Source organism: Vulpes vulpes, chromosome 16 (assembly GCF_048418805.1).
Source record: "Vulpes vulpes isolate BD-2025 chromosome 16, VulVul3, whole genome shotgun sequence".
In the NCBI taxonomy this organism is placed as follows: Eukaryota; Metazoa; Chordata; class Mammalia; order Carnivora; family Canidae; genus Vulpes; species Vulpes vulpes.
This window is the reverse complement of record NC_132795.1, coordinates 74492988-74510624: the sequence shown is the minus strand read 5'-3', so window position 1 is coordinate 74510624 and position 17637 is coordinate 74492988. Positions and strand designations below refer to the sequence as shown.

The following is a 17637-nucleotide window of genomic DNA, read 5'->3' as shown; positions in this document are numbered from 1 at the left end:
AGTTTTGGTGGAAATGGGGTTAGAGAGGTGACAGTGCCATGGAAGATGGCACTTGTCCACTCTAGTTGCTTCAGGGCTAGATTTAAAAGGAAATCCTGATACTTGACAGGAAGAGGTTTGCACTTAGGGTAAACTGTTCATGTACAGGCTTTCAAATTCAAGTCATTTAAAAACTCCATGAAATATTTCAAGCATTCAAAAATAATTAAATATTTATAAGATTTAAATGGTAAGAGTATAAATATGTCACAAGTTTTATTCCCAAGCCAGATGATAATATTAAGAAGTACAACAGCACCCATATATTTTTTTTAGCACCCATACTTTTAAAGCTTATCTTCTATCCTAGCTCCCTCTCCCCGCCATATAATTACTGTCCTGTGTTTTATCAGTCTTTCATTTTGTTTTTACCAAGATTTTTATCACCCATGTATATATCGTTAAACAATATGTTATTTACTTTTACTTGATTTTTGAATTTTATATAAATAATACCATAGGTATTTTACAAATTTACTATATTTTTTCAATATATTCTCCTGTTGATTGACTTCTTTTTTCTAAATAAATAATGCTGATGTGAATATTCTCGTATATATTTCTTCTAATAGATATGTCTAAGAGTTTATGGTAAACAAAAAAAGTAGAATAGTCTAGTCATAAAGTATGTGCATCTTCAACCTAACTAGACAATGCCAAATTTTTAAATTACATTCCCACCAATAAATTTTGAGAGTTGTGGTGTGTTACATCATCATCATGACTTGCTATTGTCATATTTTAAATATTTGCGGAATATAAAGGTATCTTGTGGTTTCATCTTGCATTTTTCCAATTGCTAATGTAATTGAGCATCTTTTTTACGTGCTTATAAGCCATTCATTTCTCCCCTTCTGTGAAATGCTTGTTCATGTTCTTTGTTTGGTCTTCTGTAGGGTTGTTTGTCTTTTTCCTATTGATTTTTAGGACTACTTTGTATGTATTAAATGTTAGTAATTTACTGGTTATACACAGTTCTAAAATTTATAACTCTTGAGTGGTGAGAGGAGACATTGACTATGCTGGGATAATTGGATAGTTACATGCAAAAGAATGAAGTTAACTCACCTACTTAATGCCATATACAAAAATTAGTTTAAGATGGATCAAAGACCTAAATGCAAAAACTAAAAACAATAAAACTCTTAGAAGAAAACATGAGTATAAATCTTTGTGATCTTAGATTAGGTAGTTTTTTCTTAGATCTGACACCCAAAGCACAAGCAAAGAAAAAATAGATAAATAGGACCTAATGAAAATTTGAAACTTGTGTTTGTCAAGGGTGCCATTAAGAAAGTGAAAAGACAACCTTTTGAAAGGTTGGGAAATAGGGAAACCTTTTGGAAAGAATGAGAAATATATTTGTGGTTCCTTTATCTGATAAGGGACCTGTATCTAGAATATATAAAGAATTTTTACAACTCACTAGTAAAAAATGTATAACCAAATTTTAAAATGGACAAGGAATCTGAATAGGTATTTCTCCATAAAAGGTAAATGTGAAAAATAATCACAGGAAAAGATGCTCAGCATCATTAGCCAGTAGGGAAATGCAAGTCAAAATAACAGTGAGGAGGGATGCCTGGGTGGTTCAGTGGTTAAGCATCTGCCTTGGGTTCAGGGCGTGATCCTGGAGTCCTGGGATCAAGTCCCGCATCGGGCTCCCAGCATGGAGCCTGCTTCTCCCTCTGCCTCTCTCTCTTTCTCACAAATAAATAAATAAAATCTTAAAAAAAAAATTACAGTGAGGAAGCACTTCACACCCAGTAGGGTGGCTATAAACAAGAAAATAGACAACAGATGTTGGGATGTGGGTAACACATGGTGTTACCATAAGACCCCATAGTTCCATGCTCAGGCTGCTGTAACAAGACACCATAGCCTGGGCAGCTTAAACAATAAACATTTATCTGTCAGGGTTCTAGAGGCGGGGAAGTTCAAGATTAAGGTGTAAGCAATTTCTGTTCCTGGTGAGAACCCTCTCCCTGGCTTCAAACAACGCCTTCTTGCTGTGTGCTCACATGAAGGAGTGAAAGCAAGCTCTGATCTCTCTTCTTATAAGGACTATAATCCTGACATGGGAGTCCTACTCTCTCATGACCTCATCTAAATGTAATTTCTTTCTAAAAACTCCACTTTCAAATATGGGCTTGGGGCTTCAAATAGGAGTTTTGAGAAGGCAGAAACATTTAGTCCATACTGGGCACATACTAAGAGAAATGAAAACTATGCCCAAACGAAAACTTGTATGTGAATGTTCACAGCGGCATTATTCATAATAGCCAAAAAATGGAAACCACTCCCTTGTCCATCAACTGATAAATGGATAAATGAAATGTAGTATATTCATATGATGAATATATTCAGCCATAAAAAGGGATGAAATAGTTGTACATGCCATAATTTGGATGAACTTTGAAAACACTAAGTGAAAGAAGCCAAGTATTTTATGATTCTGTTTATATATATCTCGAATAGGCAAATCTATGGAGACAAAAAATAGATAAATATTTTCTTAGGGCTGGAGAAGGTGAGAGGTGCAGGGAGGGGAGTGACTGACAAAGAGTGAGGGTTTTTGAGGTGGGGAGGATTAATATTCTAAAATTCTTGGTAGTGGGATCCCTGGGTAGCGCAGCAGTTTACCGCCTGCCTTTGGCCCAGGGCACGATCCTGGAGACACGGGTTCCCGGTGCATGGAGCCTGCTTCTCCCTCTGCCTGTGTCTCTGCCTCTCTCTCTCTCACTGTGTGCCTATCATAAATAAATAAAAATAAAAAAAAAATAAAATTCATGGTAGTGATGATTGCATAGTGTGTGAATATATTAAAAACCATTGACTTGTACACTTTAAATTTATAAATTACATGGTATGTGAATTCTATCTCAAGGAAACCATTTAAAAACAAAACAAAACAACAACTGTTCAAATAGCACATGACACATGGGCCTGTATCTGATACTCAGAGTATATCTAGGAGGACTGATTCAGAGTAAATGATGAAAATGGATCCAGGAAGTTAGAGACAGACACAATCTGTCTTAACTGGAAATGCCTAACAGGCTAGATAACTTTGAAAGATCTCTTTTTAATATAAAACCTCCAACATGGGTGCCTGGATGGCTCAGTCAGTTGGGTATCTGCCTTCAGCTCAGGTCATGATCCTGGGATCCTGGGATTGAGTCCTGCATCGGGCTCCCTGCTCAGTAGGGAGCCTGCTTATTCATCTCCCTCTCCTCCCCTTCCTGTGCTTGCTCTCTCTCTGTGTGTCAAATAAATAAATAAAATCTTAAAAAAAAACAAAAACTCTGACAAAGTTTGGTTGATATTGGATGTTTTGTGAGGACGTGTAGCTACTCCCAAATTTACAACTGTGTTTTTAAGCTGGCATTACTTTGGATTTTTGTTTGCTTTTTTTAGTTATCAAATGCTTGTTGGAAAATCTTGAGGAAGAAGTATCTCAGGCTGAAAATTCTCTGCTTCAGGCAGCAGCATCATTTCCACTGTATGGGCGAGTCCACTGTGTAACAGGAGCTTTGCAGAGGTTATCTCTAAAGTAAGTATAGCCACAGCTCTCTCCTGAGCACACATTTGAGCTTTAAACTCTTATTGGAATGTGTCCTAGGAAAGGAATGGATTGCCTTAAAGGTAATTAAAAATTAGATTTTAAAATGTACCTATATACACATATTTTTTTAATTTTAAATACTGCATAGATTGTACAAATTTGAAACAGATTTACCTTCTTTGATGTATTCGTTTCCATTAAAGGATTTTGAATTTTGCTTTTAATGTAAATTTCCTTACTGCTCTTATTGCAGCAACCTGCAGTTGGTGAGTGAATGGAGACCTGTGATCGAGAAGCTCCTTTTGATGTCATACAGGCTTTCTGCTGTGGTGTCTCCGGTCATTCAGAGTTCCTCTCCAGAGGGTCTCATCCCAATGGACACTGATTCAGGTCAGCAAATGAAACAAGCTAGAATTTCTGTATTTTTTGTTTATTACCCTCCTTCTCCTGCAAATCTTTCCTTTGGGAAGATACAGTAGCTAACTAGGTGGATCAAGAAATTATTTATTCTGACTAGTGATAATTCTACCACTTTAGTAATGTCTTTAACTCTTAAAAAAAGAACCAAAACAAATAAGTAAACCAGGTGGTCAGCAAGGTACTTCCTTTTCTGGAGTAAATTGGATTTTCTAATATTGTCATTTCAGAGCACCACCTACCAGGTAGCTGCTGGGGCTGGGAGTGTGGGCACTATAAATTAGGGAGTTGGGGTTTAGTCAGAGATGGCAGCTTGTTAGGAATCAGGAATTGGCAAAGAGCGTTTGACATACAAAGACCATTTAATTAAAAAAAAAAAAAAATAGAAGGAGATACTCAAAATGCCCTAAATTGAACTCATGAACTTTCATCTGCCTTTTCCCTCCCAACCCCTGTGTCTTTGCAAATGGGCCTCCTGTTTGTTTAAGTCAGGATCCTAGAACTGTTTGACATCTCTCTTTTGTTTCTTATATCTTGCCTGTCCTCATGTTCTTTCAGTGGTACCCCTTAAATATCTTTCAAATATGTTTTCTTTTTATCTGCATCATCTTACCTTACTCCAGGCTTTTATCTCTCTTGTCTGGATGACTCCAGGGGCCTCCCAACTGGTTTCCCCCCATCTACTTTTAGCTCCTTCCATTTTCTTTTTATACTGTATTCGCAGCAATCTTTTCTACTTAGGTAATTCATGTTACACATAATCTCTACTTAACCCTTGTGCTCTATGCCACCCCATGTCCCTTTTTAAAAATACTTGAGTGACCTCAGACCAGGTCCTGTAGTAGTTGGGCTCTTTGCCAGTCTTGTCTCTTTTTCTTCCCGAAGTGTTTTTCATGGAGTTGTTGCAATTTAAGAGAGATTTTATCAATATTTTCCTCCCTTGTCCTTAGCAAGTGCCTGGTAGAAATAGGTACACAATAAATATTTGTTATAATGAATAAATCAATGAATGAGCAATTACTGAAAGTGATCCCACTCAGTGCGTGGGATGTCATAGGTGGCATATATATACCTGCACTGTAACAGCCAGAAGGGATTGGTTGTGAAAAGTACACATTTGGTGTTGAAACAAAGTTTGTGAATGCATTTTGGAGTACAAATGAGAGGCTTGTATTGAAAACACTCTGAGCGTATCATAAATACCCAACTAAGTAACCTGGAGTTGTATGTTTGCACAGAATGTTTTGTTCGTTACCAAAAATGAATTGGCAGATTGGTGATGGTTCATGATACTAAGACACAGTTACTTGTTTATTTTAGCTGGTAGTCCACCGAAATTTGGTGATTTAGTTTTCCTACTTAAACAGTACTTGGGAAAAAGGAACATCCAATCTGAAAGCTAAGATTTGGATCAGGCAAGTACCAGTATATTCTGGATGAGAAATCTTGAGTATTTGTCACCTACAGAGTATGCTAAAATTCTGTTTATGGTTAAAGTTTTAAAATATCTGTTGGTCTCAAAAACAGTCTGTGGCCCACAGACTTTTCCTTGATTTTGCTTTTCTTTTCTCTTCTGGTTGTCTCCATTTCTGTTTCTGTCCCACATTATCCACCATGCATTCTGAATTCCTTGAAATCTTTCCTGAAAGCCATAAAAATGAATGGGTAAAATTTTACTCTGATCATCCTTTTTTTCTTAGTCTTTCCATGGTTTGTATTTGGAGCCAGTGTTACTTTTTCATGGCTGTCAAAATTTGTTTTGGCAATATTTCTTGGAAGCCACAAGTGAACATAAGATGTTGGTTGAATCATCATGACAGCACTTTGGGTCTTTGTATCTCCTATAAGACCTAAAATGTAAGTGTATTTAATAGGTATATAAAATACCTGTTCTTTGATTTGTTAATTGATTTCAGGTGACTAGCCATTGTTTTTTTTTTTTTTTTTCTTAAGCCGTCTGAGCCTGGCTAGCTCTTTATTACCTTGTTAGCTGTTCATTCCCTTAGTCCATGTTACTGAACCTCTGCCGTGAGCCAGTTTCTGTTGTAGGCTCTGGAGACTCAGCAGTAAACAAAATGCTGCATTTGCAGAGCTTAACATTTCCTAATCCATTGAGTGCTTAAGGAATAAAAATGAAGTTCAATATAATACTAGGACTTATAAATCATACTTAGAAAGCAGTATATTACCTAATGCATTTCAAAGTCAGATTTGAAGTCTGTATAACATTCCTGGGCTATAAAAGATTTTTTTTTTAATTTTTAATTGAAGTATAGTTGACAGTCCAATATTGTATTAAAGATTGTTTTTGTTGTGGTGGTTTCTTACCTCTTCATACAAAATTGCCTGAAGTTTAGTGTTCCTTTTTCACATTCTTGAGCACCATATTTGAGATTCTTGGACAACACTAAGAAAAGCAACGTAAATGAGATGGTGGTCTTTGTCCTATGAAGAGTTTCTGGTGGTTGTTTTGTCCTGTCTTTAGCCAATGTAAAATTTTTACTGCATTTTAAAAGCACACTCAAGTGTCATGAAGACCATATGTAAATAATTTTCTCATTATCTACCCCATGAGTCCCTTCTAATAGACCTGATTATCAAGTGTTAAAAATTATAAAATTTGGGCAGGCGCAAGCCCAGAAAATGGCGGTGGCTGGAGCTGGCTGTCTGAGGCAGGCAGCGTTGGCCTTGCTGCTCCGGAGCCCACGCCTGCCTGCCTGGGAACTGTTGGCTCCGGCCCGGCTCTATCACAAGAAGGTTGTTGATCATTATGAAAATCCTAGAAACGTGGGTCCCTGGACAAGACATCAAAAAATGTTGGAACTGGATTGGTGGGGGCTCCAGCATGTGGTGACGTAATGAAATTACAGATTCAAGTGGATGAAAAGGGGAAGATTGTGGATGCCAGGTTTAAAACATTTGGCTGTGGGTCTGCAATTGCCTCCAGCTCCTTAGCCACTGACTGGGTAAAAGGCAAGACGGTGGAGGAAGCCTTGACCATCAAGAACACGGACATCGCCAAGGAGCTCTGCCTTCCCCTCGTGAAACAGCACTGCTCCATGCTGGCCGAAGATGCAATCAAGGCTGCCCTGGCTGATTACAAACTGAAACAAGAACCTAAGAAAGAAGAGGCAGAGAAGAAATGAGCCCTCAATGAAGTGTCTGACACCTGCCACGCAGTGTCTGTCCACCCGCCACGCGGTCACTGTAGGTGTTCAGAAGCCTCACACTACAGTAAAACAGCTCTGAGATGCACAAAGCATTTGCTGGTCACATGGTGGCTCCAATGCAAGCAAAATACAGTTTATTTGATCCAAGTCCTGTGCTTTCTTTCAGCCCACTTTATCGCCTTAATCCAGTTTGTGTATATTTTGAATTGTGTGCATGGCCTCAAAACTGAAATCAATCACGAAGTCCCAAGTGTGGTTAATCCACAAAGTGCACAAACACCTAATCTCACCTGAATCTATCTTGAGGAAGATTACTAGTAGAAGGCCTTGGTATGATTATTTGATAGAACCAATTATTGTACATAAAACATTTACATATATGATATATATAATAAAGGAACGTAAGATCAAAAAAAATTATCAAATTTGGAGCACCTGGGTGGCTTAGTAGGTTAAGTGTGGGACTCTTTTGATTTTGGGTCATGTCATGATTTCAGGGTTGTGAGATGGAGCCCTGATGAGCATGGAGCCTACTTAAGATTCTCCCTTTTCCTCTCCTTCCTCCTCTTCCTCTCAAAAAAAAAAAAAAAAAAAAAAAAAATCCCAAGGGCCAATACTCCAAAGGGAAATCTGCATGGGCTGTGGAACCGGGGTTTATGCACTCCTTTCTCTCTCCCTCAGAGTCAGCAAGCCGCTTACAGACGATTCTAAATGAGATTCAGCCACGAGATACTAATGATTACTTCACTCAAGCCAAAATACTCAAAGAACACGATAGCTTTGATTTGGAAGACTTGAATGTCAGTGTGCAGAATATTGGTGCTTCCGCAGAGGTCAAAGGTAGCATGTATAAAGTAAATATTGTAATATTGTAATGGGGATTTCAGTGACATAATGTACAAAATGTGCTTTTTATATATTAAATCAGGCTGCAGATGTTTGCAGAACATTTCTAGAAAGTAAAGTCTTTGAGCTGATCAATGATTTATTTTGGAGAATAAGTTCTAAGACTTTTCCCAGGAAATGGTGCACCCTAGTGCAGTATATAAGGTGCTACAACAGAAAGCCTTTGAGTGCTAACACCTGTCTTGGCAGTCAGGTGATGGAAGAGCAGTGACGCTCCGTCAGCTTGGGTGACGTGCTCTGTCAGCTTGGGTTCCAGCCCCGGTCAGCTTCTCCCAGTGGTGTGCTTCATTGTCTGCAGTGAGGGTCCTTATAGTCAAGCAGCCTTGACTTAAGGGAGATCAGCCTTATTACCCAGTAAAATGTGAACTGCTCTGTTGTATCAAGCCTCCAGAAGTTGTGTTCTTATTGCTTGTTTTCTCATTATTTTATTATTTTCTATAATGTTATAAGAAGTCATCAGCAGTAATATCTTAGTGACTTATTACATATTCTACAGTCTCCACTAGATGGAGATATTGTCATAAAAGTTTCTCTGTGATTTTTTTTTTTTAAATTACACACTATAACATCTAAATACGTGCTTGTTGTAATAGTTTCAAGCAACCCAGAGGTAAATTTGAATTAAAAACAACTTAGAGCCTTAATTAAAATTTCAGTTCAGTGTTTACATTTTATCTTTAAATAAAGAACAAAAAAATAAAAGTCCTTCATTTACTCCCTATCCCACTTCTTCCCTTTTGAGTGTTGTATGTGCTTTTAGGTCTGTTCTGTGTATTGATGTATATGTACATTTATTCTCTTAGTTTAGTGGGCTCTTAACACAAATGGTATTATAAATATTGGTTTGTTAACTTGCCTTTTAAATGTCTTGGATTTTTTTTATGTTAATACCAAAATATTCTAAAAGCTAGAAAAAGAGAGTAAGCATAATTGGTGCTTATTGGCTGTGGAGCTTAAATATATTTTGAAAGAGAATTTATATTTTCTTTTGATTTTAAAAGTTTTATCCTGCCCCTTTACTGATATAACAGCCACCTTCACCAAGATGTATAATGAAGTATATTTATTATAGTCATAATGTATGGATGACTAAGAGGCAGAAAGAGTTTGTTTCATTAATTTCTGAAAATTAGAAATTAATTTTGAAATGGTATTGTGTTTTATTTTAAAATTTATTTTGAAAATAGTATATCAAATACTTAGCATGATTCTTACTTGGAGCACATGCTCAACAAATGTTAGTTGTTTTCTCATGAATAAATGTAACAATTGGTTTGTTTGAACAGGTTATTCTTGGAGAAATCATGAATAATCTTATTCTAAGAAACTTGGAATGTGAGTAATCAAGTGTCTAGTGTTGCAATCAATTTTTTTTTTTTAAGGTAAAGAAAGAAAAACATGTGATGTAACTGCTCAGATGGTGCTGGTATGTTGTTGGCGAAGTATGAAGGAAGTTGCTTTACTTTTAGGCACACTGTGCCAGCTTCTCCCCATGCAGTCTGTGCCAGAATCTTCCAATGGATTATTGACAGAGGAGCAGGTAGGGTAGATGTTTATTCCACCTGCTATAACATCGGTCATATAACTCAATTTAAAAAAAGATGAGTTTTGAATTTTTCTTTAATACAATCATACAGATGTCAACTGAAGAAAATTCATGGTGGTATAGAAGTTAGACCTCGTAGTACATTTCACAATTGTGGCATTTTTAGAACTATTTTTATTTTCCTAAATTATAAATATTGTAGACTTTACCTTCTAACTTCAGTATGGTCATTTAATTTTTTCTCCATTTAGCGCATATAAATTTAAATGACATTGTCTAGTTAGTAATATCCCACAAACCTCTTAAATTTCACGAAGGAAAAAATGTAATATATTGGTTGATTATGGATTCTTGTTTCCCACTACATTGAAATAAAGTTGTAGTCGCTTTGGTTTTTTGGCTGACTTTTATTTTAAGACCACAAAGTCAGTTCACCATCTGGGACTGTTCAAGTGACTTGAGTGCAGTGTTTACAAGAAATTAGCTTACCACAAGCATTTCATTTGGAAATATTTTAGATTTATTAGATTTCTGTTTTTAATTGATTCCCTCTTCCTTTCCATATGGTTTCAACAAATCTATTTCCCACCATTTTCCAGCAAAGATATATAACAAATACTTTCATTTTTAACCTTTTTCAAATAAAGATAATTTTTCCCCTAGGGAGTTACAACATTTAGGAACAAAACAAATATTGTAGTACGCTAAATGCTGATTATTTCTATAATAACCATGTGACTAGTTCCATGGAAATAATGCTAATATTTTTATTCTCACACTCTCTGCAGCCATGTGCTTGCATCTGGTTAACAGCTGGGCCTGTGATGTTGCAAGGCCCTGAGACCAGCCGAGGGGAACAGTACACTGCCGGCATCATTGTGTTCCTTATTCTCTTCCAAATCAAATAGGCGTCAGTGTTCTAGAGTTACTTGTAGTCATTGCTGGTGACTAGCTGGAGTGCCAATGCCAACATCTTTGCTGAGGAATCCAGCTATGATTAATGATTACTTCACTGATGTTCACCATCTTACTAAGAAGTAAACATGTGCTAGAATCTCTTTAGTGTTCAACTCTTCTTTTCAAGGACAAGTTTAAAAACATTTAGTTTTTTGGGATTTGTTGAATAGTGTTTAAAACAAAAATTCAGGGAAACATATTTTGCTTTTACTGTAGTTGAGAAAGACCTGAAAGCTTCCTGTGAAAACCATCTGGCCTTGACATCTTTTACATAGCATCCAAGTCCTCTGAATTTATGTAGGATAACCTTGTTGGAATTGAGAATTTATATAAAATAAAAGAGATGTTTGTAAACAAAACAAAACAAAACCCCCAAAACTGAACAGCAACAATAACAAAGCAGAGAACTCTTCTATTGGCTGTTTTCTTGAATAAAAAAAAGAATCTCGTTTTTTTCTGTAAAATATTAATTTCTTTCCCTAGTGAGATTCAGTCATTTTTCCATGTTGCTGTTCATGTGGTGCCATCACATTTTTGGTTTGCGAAGAAATTAACTGCTGAATGAGCAATCAAGAGTGTACTGTTCCAACCTTGAAACCCTGCCGCCTATGGAAGACTTTATTCTGGTGTCTGATGTAACTAGAAGAAATGCCTCCGTTTAGGAGCATTTAGTCAAAATCAGTCATCAAGAAATTAGTGTTATTCATATAGCTTGAGAATTCCTACTTTCAAACCTCAGATTTTTTTCCGTGAAATCCTTTTAAATTAAAAATACTCCCTTGTACTTAAAACTTTGAAGAGTTAAAAATATGTACATGACAGAGAAGAACATAATTTGCATTGGAGTGGCTGGGCCATCCTGAGGTCCACTATCCTTCCCAGAGCACAGTCACTCTTATAACACTGCAGCTTGTGTGCACCTAGCAGCAAAACTAAGAATTTAGGAGTCAGTATCTTGGGTCCACTATCCTTCCCAGAGCACAGTCACTCTTACAACACTGCAGCTTGTGTGCACCTAGCAGCAAAACTAAGAATTTAGGAGTCAGTATCTTAGGTGACTACAACAGATGTGCACAGACAGAGGCAGCAAAGTGACGTAGAGGCAAAAGTCACTTTGGGGAAGAATCTGGGACTTGCATTTCTTATTCCCAAGAATAATAACAACTGTGCTCTGCTTTTCTCTCAATGGTTGAAGGAGGCTGTTCCATACCTAACCTAAAATATTGATAGTCAGCTTCATGCTTCTTTTACTCTCCATTTGCCCTTCACTCTTGAAAAAGCAATGTGATTCTACTAAAATGTGAAATCAGATGTCTCAAATGTAGACAGCCGGGAGAATTTCTTTTGTAGCCTGGTGCCTTTAATCCCATCCTAGTTTTAGGGCCATTTGTTGAAGGGATGACCACTGAAATCCTGCATACATGAGGGTGGTTTCTAACCAGCTCACAGACCGTGAGATACATTTTGAAGATTACAATTTGCTGCAATAGGAGAAGGACTGGTGCCCATTTGCAACCGAGTATTCCTCGCTGTATTCACAGACTATTAGAGCTGGAAGAATCACAGGGATGATAGGATCCAGCCCTCCTGTACAGGGCCAGGCTGAAGCCCTCAGGTGTTACCTGGTTTTCCCAAGATCACAAAGCTGGTTTGTGGCAGTTAGGGGACAGGAACCCAGCTCTCCTTTCCAGCCTGTGTTCAGATACGGCACAGTACTGCCTTTGTTCTGAGCTGCTCATTTAATTTTTCTTTAAATTTAATTTTCCCTGCTCCCCATACCAACCAGACTTTTACAAGCAACAGGACAGTAAGGTAACTTGCTACTGAGCTTTTTAGCAAATGATTCATTTCCCTAAATCACTTCTTGTGAAGCAGTGTGTCCTCCACGGCTTCAGCAAGAGGAAAATGTGTTCATTCAGAGGCATGTCTAACTTTCCTCCTGCAAGGTAATCACCTAATGAAAGGTTCTTTCATAATGTCCCTGTATAAGAGGCAGAGATAAAACCAACTTTGAGGGATGTAAGTTGAGACCCTTAAAGAGTGGGCAGTAGGAGCAACCTTATCTCACAACTTCCTGGCTGATGTGTGTTGTCTGGGTTTCAAGCTGGATATTTTGCTGATGGAGAGCTTTTACTTGACACATTTTGTTGGTCCTCTTTCCAAGGGATATTGGATACCCAGTGCCTACTGACTTTTTTAAGCAATTTCCTCTATCTAGAGTATCAACTCATATATATTTCCTCTAATATTCTTAAAAAAGAAGCTTTGGGGTAGATTTTTCATATTTGCTTTCCCCTTCCTAGTAATTATCACCACAGAAATCACCTGAATAAAAATAATTGCCAATGGTTAGAAGTTAGCTACTTTTTAAAAATTCCTACTGTAGGGACCCTTGGGTGGCGCAGCGGTTTGGCGCCTGCCTTTGGCCCAGGGCGCGATCCTGGAGACCCGGGATCGAATCCCACATCGGGCTCCCGGTGCATGGAGCCTGCTTCTCCCTCTGCCTGTGTCTCTGCCTCTCTCTCTGTGTGACTATCATAAATAAATAAAAATAAAATAAAAATAAAATAAAACGAACAATGAGTTTTAAAAAATAAATAAATAAAAATTCCTACTGTAGATTTTGTTATAATTTTTATGATGTGCATGGCTAAATAGGTTTACACATTTTCTCAGTGTCTTTCATTACTGTGTTAAATTTTCTATAATGGGCTGCAACAGGGGATATGTGTATTAGCATCTATAAGTCTTAAACTGCCTTTTTTATTTTGCCAAGTTTTATTTTTTAGAAATTATGAGTAAGTATTCATTGAATTGTACCAAATGCAGGTTATCAGTTTTAAGCTGTGAAATGGATTTTTTTTTTAAAGATTTTATTTATTCATGAGAGACACAGAGAGAGAGAGGCAGAGACATAGGCAGTGGGAGCAGGAGGCTCCCTGCGGGGAGCCTAATGTGGGACTTGATCCCAGGACCTTGGGATCACGAGCTGAGCTGAAGGCAGACACTCAACCACTGAGCCACCCAGGTGCCCCCGAAATGGAATTAGACACATCTTTTAGTCACCTGTTTATTGACTATTGTACTACAAGGGTGTTGTGGGAACATAAAGAAATGTAATATGTGGTTCTCTGACCTGGAAGGGCTTAGAAATGTAGTAAGGGATACTATCCAAGACAGATTCATTTTAAAAAGTAAAGGTCATCAGTTAAAATGACACATGGCTAAGAATTTGCTAGAAAGCAAAGAATAAACTGCTGGTAAGAAGATGTATAAAAACCAGAAAACTATTTTTTTTTAAGATTTTATTTATTTATTTATTTGAAAGAGAGAAGGAAGGGGGAGCAGGGCAGAGAGAAAGGGAGAAGCAGCCCTGCTGAGCAGGGAGCCGATGGTAAGGGAGGGGGCTCCATACCAGGACCCTGGGATCATGACCTAAGCCTAAGGCAGACGTTTAACCAACTGAACCACTCAGGTACCCCTCAATACCAGAAAACTATTATCTCTGTTGTTATTACATAGGGGAGCAATGTTTGGGCTTTGAAGAATCCTCACTATTAGTAAGGAATACCTATTGTAGAGAGTGTACAGTTTGAAACATTAATTATCTTACTGTTATGTAAACTTTTATAAACTGTTCTATTTAACCAAAGTGGAATTAGTGACATTCCTAAGTTTATAAGAAGTGGTTGTGTCCTAAAGTCAAAATTAAGGTTAAGAGATTAAGTCTAGGGGATCCCTGGGTGGCTCAGCAGTTTAGCACCTGCCTTTGGGCCAGGGTGCAATCCTGGAGTCCCGGGATTGAGTCCCATATCAGGCTCCCTGCATGGAGCCTGCTTCTCCCTCTGCCTGTGTCTCTGCCTCTCTCTCTCTCTCTCTCTCTCTCTCAGTCTCTCATGAATAAATAAATAAAATCTTTTAAAAAAAGAGATTAAGTCTCACTACTTGATGATACAAAATAAAAACAAAAATGGACATTTATTGTTGGCTAGTCTGCCAGGTACTCTGCTAAATGCTTATATGTGTAATCTAACTTATTTCTCAGAATAATCCTTTGAAATAGGTTTTAATTTTATCCCCATTTTACAGATGAAGGAACTGGTTTAATTAGCTTATATTAGTAAGGTAGCTGAGTAGAGTTCCTGCACTTAGCCCTCCCGGCTCCAGAGTATCACAGCTTGACTACCACATGTGCTTTTTGTAGAAACATTCCACCAGTACTTAAAGCCTCATGGGTTGATCTAACTTTATAATGAGTGGAATTAGCTTTGATTTTTCATCTGTATTTCTCTCAATAGATAGAGGACAAATTTTTAAAAATGCATTTGCATTTGCCTTTTGTGGGTTTTAGGCCCTAGATGAGCATTTAGCTCCTCTAATTTGTCCACTGGTGAATTACAGATGCCTAGAGACATGGCAGGTAGCTCTTTTCCCCTGTGGAAATGTATGCCCTGGACACCTAGAAAGCATGTTAATTGGCCTTAGAAATAGGTTTTGGGACGCCTGTGTGGCTCAGCGGTTTAGCGCCGCCTTCAGCCCAGGGCCTCATCCTGGAGTCCCCAGGGTCAAGTCCCACATCGGGCTCCCTGCATGGAGCCTGCTTCTCCCTCTGCCTATGTCTCTTCCTCTCTCTCTCTCTCTCTTATGAATAAATAAATTTTTAAAAATATTTTAAAAAATAGGTTTTATGAAAATTTAGAACGAGGATCTGCAAATTTAAAATGATAGTGACTAGAATTTAATTTTAAGAATAGAAATCGGTGCCCTTTTTTTTTTTTTTGGCATTTTTACCTTAATTCCCTCTTAAAAATCTCCAGATGTGTGTTATTCATTAAGAAAATACTTTGTGAAAACCTCATCCATGTTTTTGTGAACTTTAGATTGGACCTGAGTGGCATCTAATAAAAAGACGATTGGGTCAGAGTTTTTAGAGCATTTTTACATTTTAAAAATAAATTTTAAAATTCTATTTCTGATTCTAACTATTGTCATTAATTTTCTAAGTTGTTTGGACCAGATCTGTTGCTTGTAGTCTGATTATCCAGTGGGAGGTGTTAGCATGGCTCTTTTTCCTGTCCAATTGCACACTGCCCTGCTGACTCCTCCTACCCTTGTTAATGGGGTCCATCCCCAACTTGCAACCATCTCTTCCACTGTTTTCTAGTATGAAACCTTACAGTCATTCAGCCAGGCCTGCTAAACTTCTATATATTCTGTGTTCATTCATAGAAAGATCTCGTAAAGTGTCTGGCAGATAGCAGGTACTTAATAAATGTTTATTCATTCCTTCTAGTCACCCAGCCCCTTCTCATGTTAGTTACCCTCTTCCATTTTGGTTCACCCACGTGTATCCGGTTCGTCTGAACATGAAGCTTTTGAAGCTTCTTGTAATAATTATATTCCGGGGCAGAAGGATCTTTCATTTATTTTTTTTAAAGACTTTATTTATTCGTGAGAGAGAGAGAGAGAGAGACAGAGACACAGACAGACAGACAGACAGGCACAGACACAGGCAGAAGTAGGCTCCATACAGGTAGCCCGATGCGGGACTTGATCTAGGTCGCCAGGATCACACCCTTGGCTGAAGGCGGCGCTAAACTGCTGAGCTACGTGGGCTGCCCGCATCTTTCATTTCTTGGAGCTGTTAGGTGTCTGATGGGTACCACTCAACATATTGGTTTTGTCTGAACTGAAAGCCTCTTGAAGACAGTTGTCTTGTTTTGTTCTTCCCTATCTACCCTGGTGCTAAGCTGCTAAGCATTTGATTAGGTGCTAAAGAAATATTTACTGTCTGATTAATAGACATTGTATATTCTCTTCAAAGGCAAAAATTCATAGTATTACCTAGATGAGTTTGTTGGGAGATTATGTCCAAAATGAAATGAGGGAAAACTATCTACTTTTCACTTGTGTCTTTAGAACCTCATTCTGTTTCCTGAGGCTAGGATTACCTAAAATTCAGGCCCACCCTTAAGAAGACCATCTACTGGTCACACCTCTGAGATCCTTGATTTTATTATATGCTTTTTGGTTTAGGACCCTTTAAGCAGTTAGGATAAAGGAATCTGAAAATCAAATTTTTGCTTAAGAACTAGATGGTGAAAAAAAAAAAAAAAAAGAACTAGATGGTGGGGCAGCCTGGGTGGCTCAGCGGTTTAGTGCTGCCTTCGGCCCAGGGCCTGATCCTGGAGACCTGGGATCAAGTCCCACGTCAGGCTCCCTGCATGGAGCCTGCTTCTCCCTCTGCCTGTGTCTCTGCCTCTCTCTCTCTCTCTCTCTCTGTGTCTCTCATGAATAAATAAATAAATCTTAAAAAAAAAAAAAAGAACTAGATGGTGAACTCTAGTAAGTTCACAGAGAAGCACTTTAATAGCTAACATTTGTGTTTTCTTGCAGTATGTTTTACTATCTAACATTTTAGAAAAAAAGAATTAAAGAAGTTAGACCCATCTTTAGGGCTTCCTGTTTTTATTTTCTGTGGCTTAAAAATACCTTACTGGAAATCTTCTTTTATTTCTCTAATAGAAATGATTTGCTAAGTGGAGTTTCTTCTGGTCCCCATTTTTGTAAGATTATTGAGCATTAGATCTAGCTTGGGGGTTAAATTCAGATTTAAGGCTTGATAATTCTGGTCAAAATATGCTCTGAAATTACTGGATTGAAGAGAAAATAATAAAGCTTGCCCTGACTGTGGTTTTGATAGCTAGTAGTATGTGGCTCTTAAAAAATATGAAAAATTAGAAGTATCATCAGATCTTTACCTGAAAACTTGAGCTGAAGAACCTGACCTGGCATTCTTGGGTTATTTAAAGTGTTAGGTTTTTAAAAATCCTATTATGTATTGCTTTTCTGATTCTTTGTTGTTTTATGTCTGATTTTTATTTCTCTAAATGTATCACTTGTTACCTCTCTATAATCAAATATATTTTGAGTATGGAGTACATCTTTACTTATCCTCTATTTGGAAACCTAGAGACTGAATTGGATTATAGGTTATGGGCCTGTTCTGAACTTTTAGGTTTATTAACTTATTTTAG

General features: G+C 37.6%; 1 protein-coding gene, 1 long non-coding RNA gene and 1 pseudogene across 3 annotated transcripts in view; 2 read left to right on the top strand and 1 right to left on the bottom strand.

Moving 5' to 3' along the window:
* Positions 1-17637, top strand: part of THADA (THADA armadillo repeat containing) — a 329408-nt gene that overhangs the window by 42104 nt on the left and 269667 nt on the right. For both annotated transcript variants that reach the window (XM_025992555.2, XM_025992556.2), the window contains exons 19-22: positions 3457-3592; positions 3858-3994; positions 7873-8031; positions 9480-9637. In XM_025992555.2, the coding sequence (XP_025848340.2) occupies positions 3457-3592; positions 3858-3994; positions 7873-8031; positions 9480-9637 (590 nt within the window). The remainder of the gene's footprint in view (positions 1-3456; positions 3593-3857; positions 3995-7872; positions 8032-9479; positions 9638-17637) is intronic.
* The window catches only part of LOC140595926 (uncharacterized), an 89969-nt gene that overhangs the window by 18898 nt on the left and 53434 nt on the right, over positions 1-17637 (bottom strand). The gene's annotated exons all lie outside the window — the stretch shown is intronic.
* Positions 6650-7196, top strand: LOC112915200 (iron-sulfur cluster assembly enzyme ISCU pseudogene; annotated as a pseudogene).